The sequence below is a fragment of the Opisthorchis viverrini genome, assembly GCF_000715545.1.
Source record: "Opisthorchis viverrini unplaced genomic scaffold opera_v5_7, whole genome shotgun sequence".
Classification (NCBI taxonomy): domain Eukaryota; kingdom Metazoa; phylum Platyhelminthes; class Trematoda; order Opisthorchiida; family Opisthorchiidae; genus Opisthorchis; species Opisthorchis viverrini.
In genome coordinates this window covers 3864259-3881259 of record NW_008751663.1, presented here as the reverse complement: position 1 = coordinate 3881259, position 17001 = coordinate 3864259, and the positions used below count along the sequence as shown (strand labels likewise).

The 17001-nt window shown below is 43.9% G+C and overlaps 1 protein-coding gene across 1 annotated transcript in view; it reads left to right on the top strand.

Annotated features, from left to right (window-relative positions):
- The window catches only part of T265_00752 (hypothetical protein), a gene marked incomplete at both ends in the record, with an annotated part of 10940 nt that extends 1297 nt beyond the window's left edge, over nucleotides 1-9643 (top strand). The window contains 4 exons of the mRNA XM_009164601.1: nucleotides 1438-1539; nucleotides 2714-3017; nucleotides 5816-5900; nucleotides 9302-9643. Coding sequence (XP_009162865.1) covers nucleotides 1438-1539; nucleotides 2714-3017; nucleotides 5816-5900; nucleotides 9302-9389 — 579 coding nt within the window. The remainder of the gene's footprint in view (nucleotides 1-1437; nucleotides 1540-2713; nucleotides 3018-5815; nucleotides 5901-9301) is intronic.
- Nucleotides 9644-17001: the final 7358 nt, after the last annotated feature.

Here is a 17001-nt window from a genome sequence, read left to right as displayed (position 1 = left end):
TATATATATGACCTGCTACCAGAGAAACCTTTCAAATAAGTCCAGTTCGGTACAGTCCCATGGGATTTCGTCTTGAGCTGATACTTTTCGAGTGATCATTTACAAATCCTGACACTGGCCACCTGCTGTTCCCTAGATGCAAGCTCCTCACACAGCATTGACTGAGACATACTACTTTGGCCTTATTCTATTTCGGCACCAAATACCCATTTGACCAAGTGCATTAGAGTCGCGTTTTTTCGTGAGTTGGCCAGGAGTCCCATGATGTCAATTTCATTTGCATGCCGCTTCAATCATCTTGTGAGACAGACCATGCGAAATGGTGATCAAATTAGGCACTTTTGAGGAGCACTGGACCTAACGTCGCCGTAGTCACTATTCCGCCTGGGTAGTCCATACCGACACAAACATCATTTGAACGGCGCCATCGAGTTCTGATCTGATAGAGTTTTCAAGAGTTTTCTGATCTTCAAAGAATCTTCCAAGATTCTACAACTATTCACATTTTGGTGGCGCCACTATGTTCTTCAAGGGGATCAATCATGAGCAATTTCTTCCGGAAATGGAACTTTTATTATCTCAGAGTTTCGGTTGTCTCTTGCTGAAAACAAACACGGAAGGGCCTTTTAAGAGACAAGTCTAAACACTTTTATGTCAAAGTGCCTGGAAATTGCGGCAGAATACTTCACTTCCTCTGTATAACTTACCATAGTAGTGCCTTCATGACATACCCATCACCGCTCTAGTAGGGTGGCGAGCGGGTGGTAAAATCGTTCGTCTGTAACACGATTTTGGTGCCTAACTGCCACATTACCCGAAGGATTCACGATAGCCCCGACACCGATAGGTTGCCCAAGCTTAGACGGAATAGTCGAGATGGAAAAGCCGGACCTTCTGGTCAGCAACTTCGCGCCTCGATCACAGCTATCTCGAGCTCAAACGAGTTGTCAGTCCAATGTGTAATACATTCGATCCATTTGTTATCGTCCTTGGAGCGGAAATCCGCTAGCCCGAAATGACCACCGAAGTATGCTTAGCTCATTGACAAATAGCTTATTCTATCAGGTAGATTGCCACCTTGTCAAGCTGTCGCACCTCTGGTGGTAGTACTGATAGAAATTCTCTCGTTTCCTGTTCAGGCTGCAGTCAGTGTGTCCATATGCAACTACGACCAACACAACACACTTGTGCCCTCTTTGTTCATTAGTACTAACCGAATGAATAGAGATGACTGCCGTTAATTACGTACACGATGTTACGCAACTTTCCGCGGCTATCCAGCTGATACTGCATGTATATTCAGCTTGTAGATTCAACTTTTGTTGTTTACATGACCCTTTCGTTTACAGCATGTGTACCCGGCTCACACATTTGTCGGCTTTCCCCAACCTGTTTGTCACACCTTGGGTTTCTCCGTTGTCTTTTCTCATGTTTCAGGAGGAGGGTTTTTTGACTGCTCCTCAGCTGAAAGTGGATCTGCCCTCCAGCTTAAAGGCTTGGCTCGTGGATGATTGGGATCTGATTACGAGGCAGGCCCGAGTAAGTTTTCGTCCGAGGTTCCCACGCAGAAGTACCTCTTTATTTCCCGTTACAAGGGTCTGGTGAATGTGAGTAAATTTCACCCGATTTATGCTTGCGACTCTCAATAGAGTACAGTCAGTAAGTAGAGCGACCCTGCTAAAAAAAGACTGCAACTTGTGCAGACTTCTTTGATTGTTACACTGGTAGCTTTATAGTCCTTACCGTTACACGGCATTTCCACTAGGTTGGAGCTTGCTTCTAGGCATGTAAAAGAGGATTTGTTAGCGGAATAGCTGCGGTCGTGTACGGCTTGTTTTGTCAAACAAGCAAGTTCAACCGGGTGTATGTTTATAAGGAGTAGGACAGTGCCGTACTTGGGTATGTAAACTGAACTCATGCCGAAACGCTTTTAGACCCCGGTTGCAATGAGAGTTTGCAGTATCCCCTTCCCGTTCTTCTGTAATACCCACTAGCCCCTGGTTGCAATGAGAGTCTGCAGTATCCCCTTCCCGTTCTTCTGTAATACACCAGTGGCTTTGGTTTCCATATCGAACATATTCCGTTTTTAGTGTGCTTCTGTTTCTGTGTGCTAAAGTTGCCGTCCACTAGGTTCATATGGGTGCTCATCAATCCTCCGGCGACTGGCCCTCTTCGGATGTCAGTCATATTTCTGTATTTCAGCGTGGGTGTAGAGTAAGGTAACTTGATCTGTTATGCGTTCCACACTGGTGAGGCTTAAATTCATATAATCAGTCACTTGTGGCACCTTCCAAGTTTTTATTGCGAACTATTTAACTGTGTCATGTCGAACTAAGTGTTTACTGGTCGATGTCATTGGTCACGTGACTCATTTCGGGTCATGGTCTATACCATGAGTGAATGTATCTTCTAATTCAATAATGCACATTTTTATCGATTTGACACACTCACCATGGTCGTAGTCTTAGCTCGTACACGGAATTGTGTACGTGCTACAGGGAGAGAACTCCTGGTGTGTAGTGCTTCAACCTTATGGACAGAACATACGAGTTTCCAACACTAACTGTTTAAAGGTCCTTGATCAGGAATAACCACTCATATAAGTTGTTAGTTCTGAATTTGAATATGTACACTAACCAACGCTCATGTTTTAATCCGGCTGAGACATCTCTGTTTTCCTGCTCAACCCTCTTCACTTTTTCCACAATTTCAGCTCTACGAACTTCCTGCTCCTTATCCAATATCTTCAATTATGCTTGATTTCCTGCAGTATGCAAACACAAACGACGTAAAACCGGAGCCTTCAGAGAACATGCCTGCACCACAGTGTAAATTACCGATCACTTCCGATCTGCGGCATGAATTCATTGCTGGCTTGCAGCACTATTTCAACCAAGTCGTTGGATCGCAGTTGCTATATAAATTTGAGCGCCTACAGTATGCAGAGCTGTTGAAACAGCATACAGATAAACGAATGTCTGATATCTATGGATCTATTCACCTGCTCCGACTATTCGGTAAATGCTTCCGTCTATGCTTGCATTGTCGAGATTTTACGGGAATCTTAAAATTTTGGCTTACTAACTAGAATTCAGTAGTAACAATTTAAGGTAGCTAAAGCAGTTGAGCTAGCGTTCCAGTGCCTGTTCACATCTGGGCGTTCGTCCGTTATGCTCAAATGGTCTGTAGCATGAATGGTAGTCCATTCCATTCTGTTTTCTGGACTTGTATGGTTGCTGTTTTGAGTATCTGTGTTGTATTCGCCAACTAACTTCGGCGTACCATGGGGATGACACATTATCAGCGCTCCGCGACCAACTAGACATGTGGTGTTCAGATTTAATATCATTTCTATGGTACCTTTGGTTAGCCATAACATAATGGTTCAGTGTGCCGCCACCCTCTTAAGATGCACTAGGTGTCCTCTTCCATCCTGTCACAATAACGTATTGCATCAAGTACCATAATCTGAAGCTAACGTTTCCCTCTTGAAATATGTCAGTTTTCTGATAGTGCCCGAGGTTTCTTCCTTTGGGAGGCGTGGTAGGCACTGAATAGGTGTTGTAGTTGAACGACTATTATAGTTGTTCAGAGTGAGTTCAGCTTACCAGGTCGTCTCTTTAGGCGAAATTTTCTGCCGGGGATTGCCTTTTTGCTTAATTAGTGAATTTCAATGCTTCATGGATTTGTCTTCGATCATCTGAAGGACGCATATAATCATAAAAATTACATGTGAATTATTTTTTCACTTTCCAAGAACGACCAATTATGAGCGCATGTCTAGAGTGGATTTATTCTTCTTATGTAATTTGTGGTCAGGCGAAGTATTCTTCGTCAGCAACAGAAGCCTGCCGTCGGTTGATCGACGTGGGTCTCAGTGATGTATAAGGATGCTCGTTTCAGTTCATTACTATTTGTCCTAGCGTTTGCGTGGTAGATCTGACTGTGGTGGGTAAGGTCAGGCTCATCGTTGACTGAATGAAGTATGGGCACAGCCCAACATGCATGAGGATGAGCATCATACATTCACTGCACATAATTCAGGAGTGTTGCGTTCGAATCATGAATTGCCTAGTGTGAATATCGAGAACATGACTTTGTGTTAGCGCTTTGGCTAAGCGGGCTTTTGCAGTATAGCCATTCCCTAAAACCGGAAAGACGATATCATCCGGAGCTCTTCATCTGTTCTAATAGTCTTAGTGGAACCAGCTGGTTCAGCACCCGCGACTTTAGGGCAGATAGCGGGTGCAAGTGTTACTGAGTCCAGACGTAACACACGATGTATAACGTTGCTGATACCTCTTCGACAACCCACTATAGGTTCATCCCTTTTTAGGGGCCATCGGGTAGGAGCACTTTCGGAGCTTCCGTCCACTTTGTGTTCTGGTCGAGCACCACTTTGTATGAGATTGACGAACTATACTCATTTGGAAGCTACTTTGGTGTTAAGGAGAGACTCAACCGGAACAGATGCAGCCTTTTTACAACACATTCAATCTCCTTGAATTTTTTATAGATTCAGTATTTCCACTTGGGGATCCATACATAATCCAACACTTCGCTGCATCTTGGAGGATATTCTAGCATCTATGAGTTGGGTCGACCTATACTTGCGATAAGATTATTCGAGTCTGCCGGTTAGTATACCGGAATCTCAAATCGGATACATTCCTCCTTGACATATGGGCCTAAATGACACTTTTTTTCTGCTCATTTCCGCAGTGGAACTTAAAAAACCTAGAGTGTTGATGTTCGACGCGACAATTTCACTTTCTCACCTCACCGAGAAAAGCTTTCATGCAAGCCATTCCACCACCTTCAAGTTTGGTCCATCACTTAAACAGAAGAGGATTTTGATGCCCTAATATCTGAGTATAAACATCATGTAAATAATTTTTATCTTCCTCGTCACTTGCTCAACTTGAATTTCGCCTTCGAAGTTACAAGCTATCCTCACCAGTTACAGTGACCACGTGTCTACTGTTGACTAAGTGGTCTCCAACTTCCTCCCCTCCTCATCCGGATCAATTGACATGACATAACCTCTTGTGGAGAGGAAGTGAATGTGGACAGAAACTCTAGAGCACCAGGGCATAAAGGTCCCTTCTCAGAGTGGGTCAGTAGCGGTATGATAGCTGATGCGGCACCACATTATGTCTCACCTTTTTGCACGAAGGCCATTCAGTCTCTATGCCACTAGTGTGACTCAGCAAACCGATATATTAGTGTATTGGTTTTGGTGGCCAGTTTGTCACCAGCTTGTTGTGAGTAGTGTGCTCAGTCTTTAGGAATTGGGTCATTTGAGCAATGTCACACTACTGCTTTTTATTGAGGGACTCAGTGAACTGCTATTTAAACCAAACCAACAACGTCTGTTGCCGCTTCAACAACCTCTTAGTGTCCGGCGCAAGAACTGGATCAACAGATCTGATTTACTTGCTAAGAAATTCATCTGTCCACCCAGTCCATAAACTTCTTAGTATATATCTATCCGTTTGCTTGTACTCTCCGTTACGGCCCTAATATCACCTATTCTCCAGCTTAGTCAGAGTACTGCATCACTGGTCTAAGGAATCAAATTGCCACCTTGATCTTGAACAGCTCTGGAACCATAGACGAACAACTAAAACTTTCTCATATTTGACTACTCACTAGTAGCCTAATTTTTATCCGCAACGTAACGAACCTAAACAGGAAACAAAGGTGGAACTTTCGAATTGTATCCTCTCAACTTTTCCGTAGACGCACACACAACTGCGTTCGTTTTTCCCTGTTGTTATTCACTTACACCTCCCCCTCCCGTTGGTTTGTCTAGTAAAGCTGCGCGAAATGGTCTCTTGCACGCGAGTCGATCCATCTGGGTTACCTGTTCTGGAAACATTGGTCAATGAGTTTTTGGAGTAAGCCATCTGCAATTCGTTAGGTTATTTCTAAACTCCCCATTTACATGTTTATATTCACATACTCTCGTTAGTACTTTACTTGATCTTGTGCGGAGTACCAACCGACTCATGTGTACGCAACGTCAACAGCATGTTAGTCTTGTTCAAGTGGAATCGCCCGGTGCCACTGCAAAAGTTCACTAGTCCTATGGACGCATATGCTAGACTGTACTGTGCCAACCAGTGATACCACTTTTGGACTAACGAAGCAGCTTTTCACCCTCGTCAAAAAGCTCTTTCATAGTACACACAACTGTTTATACGTCTTCATTTGTATTCATACGGTAAATGCCTATACTTCGTTACCGTCAACGACCATCCAGAACCTGAAGCCATCATCATCATTATCATCATCATCATCAAAGACAGCAACATCAGTGTTGGCACTGATGCTTCACTGCCATATTTATTCGGCTTGAAATTTGTTTGTTTCTGATTCAGATACAGTACTCAGAATCGATCTTCCCTCCAGCCTATAGATATAGTCTTGCAATCAAAACGCGTTTTTCTATTTTCGAAAAACTCCGTTGTGCAGTGCTGTCAAAGTTCTTCGTACTGATAAAATGCCCTCATGAGAACTGGACAGGATGGTCTTAACCCTATATATATACTTCGCGCGTACTGCAAGCCGACGCACCTTTCCATTAATGTAGTAGTGCAGTGAATGGGTTCTGTAGGTCAGTTGACTCTTTCCAAAATAATCTCGTTTTGAGAAGGAGAAACAAGGCGCCCGATGGCCTTGTGTTTTCCATTTTTATTTCAAACTCCAGGAAACTGGTATCCCGTTATGCCCTTCGGTTTTCCTTACAGTTGACTGTTCTGCCCACTCGTTGCTAGAATTCTAGTAGGAAAAACAGTCGGCTTAAGAACTTTAAAACTTGTCTTAAGTGAAACCAGCTCCAACCATTTGCTTGTCAGCTTCACACAAACATACCCTGAGGAATGCAACTCAATGAAGGACCCAGATTTCGACAATCATATGCGTGATGTACTTTCGAGGAGATCAGCACTCGTTTTAGCCACTGAGAGACACAGAGCTGTCGATATTTCACTGGAAAGCCTTTTGGGACCTTCATCCACATAGTTCTTTGAGAATGTGAGTCTGCGTTCACGACAATTTCGTTTTTTGTTTTGATTTCCAGCAATCAGAAGCGCAGATCACACAGAATTGAAGATACTCTTATCGCATAAAATCGTCCAATATCTTCCAAGGTGGAAGGGAGCAGCGCAGTTATGCAGACTGTGGAGTCGTATTTACTCCATATGGGCCCCCGAAACCATTGTAGATGCATTCGTTGAAGGGGATTACATAGTGAAACTAAGTATGCCTGGTGGACATAGAGGGTTAAGGAATTGGTGAAGGTCCAAAAAGTCGAGAGTGCTTGGGGATTATTTCAGTTAATCTTCTGATTCCCGGAAACCACCAGTGAGTGAGGCCATCAAGGGTGAAAGCGGTGTGGCCATGTTGAATAAACAAGGACGCCTCAACCACTGGCCGAGTCTTTTGAACAACAATTCTCGTGGGCACCAAATGCCACTCATTTGGACAGTATAACAGAAGTATGATCCTGAACGGTGAGGCTAAAACGCCCTACGGCCATTAGGCTTTCGGTCTTGCTGACTTTTCACCTCCATTGCTCAAGGATTGAGGTAAAATTGTCAGTCAGCACTTGTCTGTTCTATTTGTCTTCATATGGGAAAAGAAGGCTGTCTCAAACAACTGAAGAAAATCGGCAATGGTATCCAGTTTTCAAAAGGGGTGCGTAACGAGTGCGATAATCACAGAGGGCTCAGCTTAACTTCAGTCGTAATGTGATTCTTGATGTCATTCGCCGTTTGTCCCCTTATAGTGGACACTGGAGCCTTGAATCGACCGTAGTTTGGTTCGCGCTGACCAGATCTTTACACCGTCAGTTGCAACAACAGCGCCATACGTATAAGCGCTTCACAACTTTAGCATTCCTAGATTTCAAAGGTGTATTCATCTCGGTTGACCGGTCTGTTCTCCTTATCACAGTTACCCACCAAGGAATGCCACGAAAGTTTGTGGACATAAGTCCTTTCCGTTCGCACGCTTTCGGCGTCATATTATAAGAAAACTCTCCAATACCCTCCTTACACAATGTGGTGTCCGTCAACAGTGCTCAACCTCTCCATTGTTATTTAATTTCATGATCAAAGAGTAAAAGAGACGAACGCTTGGAGGTCTTTGAAACCCGGATGTTCAAATGGCTACTGGAATCTGCAGACGATATCGTTCTAATCTTCTAAGAGGATAAAAATGCGCAGCTGTTTTTGGGTTAACTGACCAAAGTCATCCCCCCTTTGGCACTCTGATATATAAGTTTATGCTCTTGGACATAGTCATTGAATACAATACTTACAACCCAGGGAGGGGCTCTCGAGGGAGTGATCAACCTTTGACTTTGATGAGGAGTATGAAAGTGACTACGGACATTCTATGTACTCTCGGATGAGATCAGCGTGATCTGTCCTGTACGTGGCTGGAGCCGCCGCAAAGTATGACTGCTAGTCGACGTCATTGGCGTTGTCACTTTCCATCCCGATTGTCTCTCATTCACACTAGCGTTTTCAGACAAGTGTTTGTACTGCAGTGAAGCATCGCTGTTCAAGACTACTGTTGTGCTGTCGGTAACTATGATGCTTAACAGACCCATATAGTGGCGGATATCCAGTTGTGAGGGCTGAATGCTCGGATAGCTGAGCTGTCAGGATTCTCTTTCGTCGGTTAGGCCATCGACAATATTTTCAACACACCTTGTTCCCACGTGAGCTTGGGCTGTTTGTTTGTTCGGTTACTGCAGTTATCTCCCTCTTGAGAATTCAACATAAGTGGAATCGCCGCGTGGTCTTTTCCAGGGAGGAGCTCTCTTCCCTCAATGTTTACTCTTTGTTGAGCAGCACACTAATTTTTACCATCAATGGAGCTCTCAGGGCTGGATGGTCGTTATGGGGACTTTTGTGGGTATACAAAGCCGTCCCCGTGCTAAAATTGCAGATAATCAGAGGAAACGGCTGGACATTAGAGCTGTTCATGTGATCAGTATGTCCTAAACATGAAGTACGAAAAAAATATACCTAAAACAATCTTGGCGTACTGGTCACTATTTAACGTACATAGCCTGGCTTTACGACATTATCTGTTATACAGAATGCTCCGAAATATTGATTGAAAGTTGAGTGACAGAAATCGATGGTTATTACCGACCCGCATATGTCCTCCGTTTGCTCCACACTTGTTTCCGCAGGCCACTAGCACGTTTCTGTTGTGTTCAACATCATTTTGAACAGTCCTGACAGATGGATGATGTCATTTCTCCCTACCTTTGCTTTGCCAGGTTCTTGCGCGCCAAACAGAAGACTTACTTCCGACTTGAGAACTATACTGTTGCTACTGCAGAGTATCAACGCCGCGCGATGTGTTGAGATGATCCCCGGGAATGTAAGGCATTTAAACTCCCCTTGCTTTTCCTTTTATTGTAATCGTCTTGAGGTGGTTGCAAGATTTTCTTACCTTTTTGTTACCGTGCACCTTCACCAAATGTTTTCGATAAAAAATGACCACTGAGACAGCCTGTGTTGTTTATGTACTTCATTCAGCTGGGTTGGCTGGGAAAATGTTTTCTAATGGAACCGACATGACAACATTTGCAGTTTGTTAAATCATGTTTGTATTCCGAGAGTCAGAAGTCCTGAAATAAATCATTCAGCTGTAGCAACTTTTCCGGGTAGCCCAAGCCTAGACGGGGAAGTCGAGAGGCAGAAGTCGGGTTCTAACCACGGACCTTCCAGTCAGTAAATTGGCGCCAGCTCGCCCATCTCCAATGGTCCCCCTGCTCGATTCGACGCATCAGCTGTAAATTGTGCATAAAAGATTTGTTGGGTCTAATTTCACCGTTTTCCTCACTGATAATATGGTAACAGCGTTTTGGAAATGTTGGCCTCGGAAATTCATGCTATTGAATACGCATTTTTGCTATAGAGAGCGGAATGGCCGTGCATCGAAGGCGATAGCGTTGACGCCACAAACTATCCGTACTGTTACCAGAACGGAACTGTTAATTGTCTCAAATTTCGTCTTAACTACGGACTGATCGTTTCTGGTCAATTCTCACATTCTGCTTATATTTGTCGTCACCACACGTTCAGCCACCAGATTGCATCGTGCTGAGTCCCTATTGATTCATCCTCGTTCCGCTCTCACGTGTGACTCCTATTGGCCGTTGCATTTCGTTATTTTTCTGCTGGATCGTGCGTAACTGTTGGTTCCTATTGGTTATTCGGTTGAAGAGAAAGTCTCAGCCAATTCATGCCATTTTTCCGATGTATATAAACCGCCTTACTTCGCGGCAAAAAAGACCTGTTCCTGTGCTCGACTTTGGCTTCTTCCTTACGCGAGTTGACGGGTTACCTCCGGACGACACAACACGTACCTCCCTCCCGGGTTCGAAATCCAAGGGAACTGGTTACTAACGCGACCAATCCCGTTGGTACGGCTTCCATACTCCATTGTCAAGTCCGAGACGTTTCTACCTTGCATACGGCTAGAGAGAGTTCAGCATGGACGGCCCATCCTTTGGTATATGGTGCACCTGACCCAAATGACTTAGCTCATTTGCTTCGACCAGCTGACCTTTGTTGAGGTCGAATAGCTTTTCCTAAAGATGCTTACAATCAGGCGTTTTTAATCCACCACCGAAGTTGGTGGTCTCAGTTTCTACACGACGAAGGACGGTTTGCACTAAGTATAGGTGTCAAAGATTGTCCAAATCCGCCTTGGTCATCCCGATTCACAAAACGGGATGTTGCAGTCCATCTCGCACTCTGAGCAGCGAGAGATTGGAGCCAGTCAACATTGTCTGCTGTTTAGGGGACTGTGGTATTCACGAATGTTTAGGTAATTGTATCATTCAGCTGCTTCTTTAATCTCTGAGACGTAATCACACCTAAAGACATTTGAAATTTTTGTGCTCCCAGAGGTTTCCGGCTAGAACTGCGGAGCAAGACACCTTTCAACTTCATGGTGGACAATGACACCAATAACACTTGTATTATTAACTACGAATTCATTTTTTAGTGTTCATTTTTCACTCCCGCGTAGGTTCCCGTATTCTCATCTGTGTGGTACCCGACGGCTCACTAGTTATCCTTGTTAAGGGATGAGATTCTTCGAACACGTCTATTTCGGGTGTTATATGTTCGAGCGTTTCCGGTCGCTAACTGAACTAAACGGCGAAAGCTCGAGGGGAGGGATTGGACGAATCTGATTCTTTCTTGTGCTAAAATAAATTTCATCTATGAACCCTAGCAGCAAACTCGATAACAAGTACTGTGAGCATAGACCTACTTCATTCGACAGGAAAGGAATGTTTTCATCTAACAAACTCAGAGTAGATAATTTGTCCGATCATACCAGTCACCGCCTCAATTGTTTTAATAGATGGATGATTCCTGCAACAGTGAAATCGCCGCTGTCATCTGTAAATAAAAGCTGCCTGTGCTGCTCGAGTGTATACTGGAAGGAATTGCGTATTTCGAAGAAAAGTGCATCTTCAGGAAGTTTCCCAATAGTCAAACCAATAAAGTTCTGCTCATATCCATTAGGAAACGAATCCTGGACACGTTTCAGAGTCGGTCCCTTCTCAGTAGTGAGTAGAAACCGGTGCCATCAAACGCCCCAGACCAGAATTCGGTGCTCAGAATAATGTTTTGAGTTTGTCTAAAGTCAGGCGCATAATTGTTTTGATAGCACTGCAAAACTGCAAACTACGGCTCTCTACTCCTGGGTATGATCGAATTGAGAAAGCTCAGTGAGTAAGGTGTGAACTTAAACTCCGCATTCCAACTGTTCCTGTCTAGGCTTGGGCAACCTGGCAGTATTTCACATCGCCTTCTACCTTCGGGTGGCGTGTCAGCTGGACACCGAGACGGAGCAGTGGCTAAACGGGATCCTTTTTTTGCTTATGCGTGCCGTACCCCCAGCATGGATTTTTACGGTTCCCTTCCGGTGTCACATTTGTCGGCTTCTATAGTACATACTTTGTGTCCGTTTTACATTTTAAATGGCGGCGGTAAAAAATCACCTGAGATGTTGCGAAACCGAGCCCTGGAAATCTTATCCTAGTGTTCATTTTTTCGTGTCAATAAGAAATGCTGTTCACATTTCCTAGGCCCGTTGTATTCACGTACTTTAGCTGCATTTCCCTTGTTCCGAATTTAATGGAACATGGATGAGCCGTATGACTGGATTTGCTTCTCACATCTGAATATCCAAAACAGGCCGAGTGACCGAAGAAATCTCCCTTTCTTTAACTGAGGCGCCGCCTCCCTACTTCCGATTTCCAAGTATCAGCGCTATCTTTTACCCTAAGTAGTAGTGCCAATAGAATCATCAAGCGAGCAAAACGAAACCGGGGATGAGTCACATCATGGTAACATGATGGATGTTCTGTCGATTTTGGTGATGTTATCTGTCGCGTTATTATCATTCATCGTTAAATATGGTTACTATCAACGGGACAATTAAGAAAGCTAAGGTAGCTAAAATGCAGATTGCTGGACCCATGAGAGCAAAACACATTGAGGTAGGTGGCTCGATAAAAAGGATAGGTGAGGAGGAAATGGCGAAAAGTGTATCTCTTGTAAAAGAATATCGAAAGGTCGGAAATGCCCCTTTTTCGAACTGCAATTCTGACTTTCTTGGACCACAAATTATCATAAGCGTTCCTCGATTGGGCATGATATTTTGTCCTTCGGTCGTCGCTTCATCCGAGTACGTACTGCTACGAAAAAACAAGGAAACGTTCGGTGTCGGAATTTCATTACCGATATTCTGACCATCAACTGTTTACACTTCAATAGACCTCTTGAGTACGACGCCACCAGTAAAACCTATGGCAGGATCAGTATGTCGGATCTGACGACTTTCTATGGCGGTTTCTCGCTGACTTTGTCGTTTTGACCGCAAGCGCAAAGAAGCACATGGAATACTGTATAATAAGGGTGTTGAAACCAAAGACACTTGACAAAACAGCTGAAGGTAAAATGAGAAAACTCTACGGTTAGTACGCGAGGCAGTTGATGCATTCATACCGTTCGATGTGGGTGGTTTTTTGCTCTAAGTTCAGTAAGATATATGTTTCTGGATTTGGAGAGAGAGAGAGAGCGTGGAAATGTGAAAATTCTCCACAGAAAAGTAGAGAGCTTCCTTGCGCCATAGCTGACAAGTTGAAAATATAGATGGAAAGAAAAGTCGGGATCTCACTGTGGGAGGATATTCTATTTGAATGTTAAAGTTGAGCCGTTGTATAGGAAAACCCGAACGCTCGTAGGAACTGTTATTTTCGGTCAGTAGATGTTCTGATATGCTGAAGTATTTCGAAACTTCATTACAGTTAATTGCGTCGAGGTCGTTTTTTCATTTCTGAAACAATAGAAGGCAGCAAGCTACTCGTAAGGTTGCTTTAGACTCTTCGATAGTCCGGTTTCGCCCTTTTAGGTGCTTACCTGATAGGCGCAGTCCTCGAGTCTCCGTCAACCTTATATTTTACTCAAATTCAAATTGGGTGGAATTCGCCCAAAAGCTGTTCTAACGGTTTACTCAGCTGATTCCAGCTGATTGTCTTGTTTATGATGATCTGCTTCCGCTGAATATGATGCGTCGGGACGCTTCTTGCTTCACCTGGTAGAAAATCCGAGACATCCTAGGATATCTTTTTCTTGTAGGTTATCATGAATGAGAAGTTCAGCTAAAATTCACTTGAGTCTCCCTCGTTAAAACCAAATTCGTACACAGATGAATGTATAAATCTAATTTCTTGCAATTCGGGTTCGGGTGTAAATGTAAGGTTGAGAGAAACTCGGGGACCGCGCCTTCCTGATGAACCCAAGGAAGGACGAAACCGGACCGGTCGCAGGTTCTCGCAGGGTTTTCAGTAAAATTATGAGCAGCGTGTTACGTCTACACAATGTGCTGTGACATCTGGAATATCGTACCAACTGAAACATGAGGTGACATGGTGCAGCACATTCAATTGAAAAAGACCGTTGTGAACGAGTGATTCGGCTGGATTCAGTTGACTCTCTCGTTAAAGTATTTAGCGAACTTGAAGGTGATCATTTGGATTTCCAACCGGGGTCGTCGAACTAGTAATCTCATCCACCCGGTCTGGTCGACGTACCACTTGGTACATACTCTTGTTCATTAGGACAGAAAGGAGACGTAATAGTTCGGTTACTTCACTCATTCCCAAACTCGGAAAATTCGTCAGAAACAGTTTGAAGCCGAAGTAACAATTACAAGTAGACCACACAGTCACGAAGAGGAGGTAGTTATGGCAAGATTAGTTGAGAGGTTGTCCGCAGTTCTCATTAATACAGTCAACCTAAGTGGGTAGAATGTTTAATGTTTGTGACTGGTGAAAGTCATCGAATCGTTTGCGCCAAAACGTGGTGTCACAAGTCGCATGTACTCAAATCTTCAGTTATCGGACTGTTATTTTAACAGTCGCTTTGAAACCTAGGGTATTCATTTGCGTTGATTTGAAATGGTTAAGTATACCGGTTGTTGGGTTTATGTATTTGGCTTAGTATAAAAAAATAAAATAACTTGGATTTTGGGCGGTTGCTGTGTTAACCTCATATGTAAACATCAGAGAACATCATTGGAGATATTATATTATTATAATATATAATATAATATAATAATAATATAATAAATATAATATAACATATATTAAGTGCTTTTGGGGAAGAGGACCACAACGTACCGACATGGCCACCAGTGAATGGCGCTTGGTGTGTAGTGAAATTTTTAAAGAGCAAAAGTAGCAATATCATATCTCATGTGTCCAAATTTGCTCTCCTCATGCAACCAAGAAAGGAATTTTATGGCGAAAACCGTTCATCTCTAGTTTATGCCACTTTATATCCTCGAGATAAAAAGTGGACGACACATGCCAACAGTATGAGTAGAATTATATGCCCCAAACATATAGATCGAGTGAATTAGGCAATCGCTGCCAGCAATATGCATAGTGACAACATACTACTCATTTAGATGCCTTTGGGCTCAGGCTTGGTGGTGGAGCACCCTTGCTTACTGAGAAACCACACACTCCCATCCTTAGTGTGACGTCGCAGCAGCCCAAAATCCAAAAAAGCGCTTTGGGCGTGCAGGCATATCACCGTTTAGCGAGTTGAAAGGCTCGATCCGCTCAGCTGATTCAGTTCGACGTGCCTGCTCATTCATGCACTCTCGAATGCGCCATGCTCCGACACTCTTGTAGTGCATTGGAGTGCACTTTTGCCCGAACTAAATTGTCGCGTGCACTGGTATGGTGCGTGCGTAATTCAATGCTTGTTATCATCCACAAGTCAGTGATTTTTTGTGAAATTTAACTGTTGGTGTAGTACCTGAGGGTGCACAACGTGCCTTGTTAGCAGCGTGCACCTTTTGTTTGGCGCGTGCGCAGCTGTTTTTTCCGACCTGTGCACGTGCCCCAAGCACTCCACCGGGGCCTGTGATGTTACACGGCGTTCTCTGATCTACAAGTTCCCAGCGAAAACCCATCTTTGTGGTAATCCTGTAATCGGGTTTATCAGTTTGACAGTGTGAGATTCAAAGTGCTCAAGTTCATTCCACTTCCTCGTCGGCTGGCTTGCCCACCAGTTCGAATAGTATCGCCTGATGATTGGGAGCTTTTGGTTGGGTCATTGACGAATAATTTAAGTTTTTGGGTGCGAATTCCCAGGAGAACTTGTCTTTCCCAAAACCAACTACGTTTCTGTAGCATCTATGTAACGCGCCAAGGAGAAACTACAACGAGAATGGGTCATTCGGCCTGTTCAGAAGGAGAGGTTTGTCCTGTCTTCCGCGGCCAACGAAAAACATTGAGGTGGGCTCCGTAGGAGATTCTTGGTGGGATATATCCTTGGAAAATTACTGTGCGTGGTATTCAACATGGAAAAGAAAATAAAGAGTCATATATTACTACTTCGAACTTTCCAAATTACTACCCCTTCATTATTGATCTAGACAGGTCTGGAGTAAAGTCCACTCTAAAGAAGTGGGACGCGGAACATCTGCTACGATTCTTTAGCACAACGTCGCCCTGGAGGAAGAAGTACCTTATTCTCCTTCATTATGTTCTCTGGCAACTGTCTCATTCTGTTAGTACATTGCATTACGTTGTCACGGGACAACCTTAAGTGAAAGAGCTAGGTTTAGAACAAATATATGTAAGGCGCTTTTGGCCATATCACATGATTTTCAAACTCCGACTTACATGACATTTTTTGCGTTAGGCTGCTCGGTTCAGGTATTGGACTTCAACCTGCCACTGCCATCTGAACAATGGTGTCTTGAAAAGTGTTCACTAGGCGTTCAGAACCGAAGCGGAAATTTAACTTTCGTTTGTCTCTTTCATCCTACGCCATCTAGTCTCTGAACTGGTCTCAGTGTCCATTCCCTACATCTGTGAGACATTACATAAGTGAAACGTTTCGAAAAATACCTAACTTCAGATTTCCAGACCAGAAGCTGATCAACCTAATGAAGACTACCCTGGCACTTTTCGGGCCTGAATTCCAATATGGAGCTCAAATGTTTGTTTAAATCAGGAGTCTGCGTGAATCGAGGTCAGCCAGCTAACTAACTGGCCACAAACTGTACATATCCGGGGTACTTTAGTTCCTGGCGGTGCAGTTCCTGTCGGTGAAAAGCTGTAGATCAGGACAAGAATGGTCAGAAAATGAAGATGGTTGCCCAGTCAATTGTATGATGCTCAGTGATTTTGCTTTCCTATTGAAATGAGAAACCAGACATCTACCTACCGAATCTGACAGCTTTGATGCAGGAGCCCTACAAACCACGTAAGTGAGCTCTGCCCGTCTGTTTCACTAACCACTAATGGGTCGAACCCATTGGCCTTCTCACGGTGGTAGTCATCAACCTGGCTGAGTTTGCCGACTACGGCTTTTAAACTTCCCAGGTCATGAAGTGTCCGCTCAGCACATCAGTGGATAAAAATAAATATCA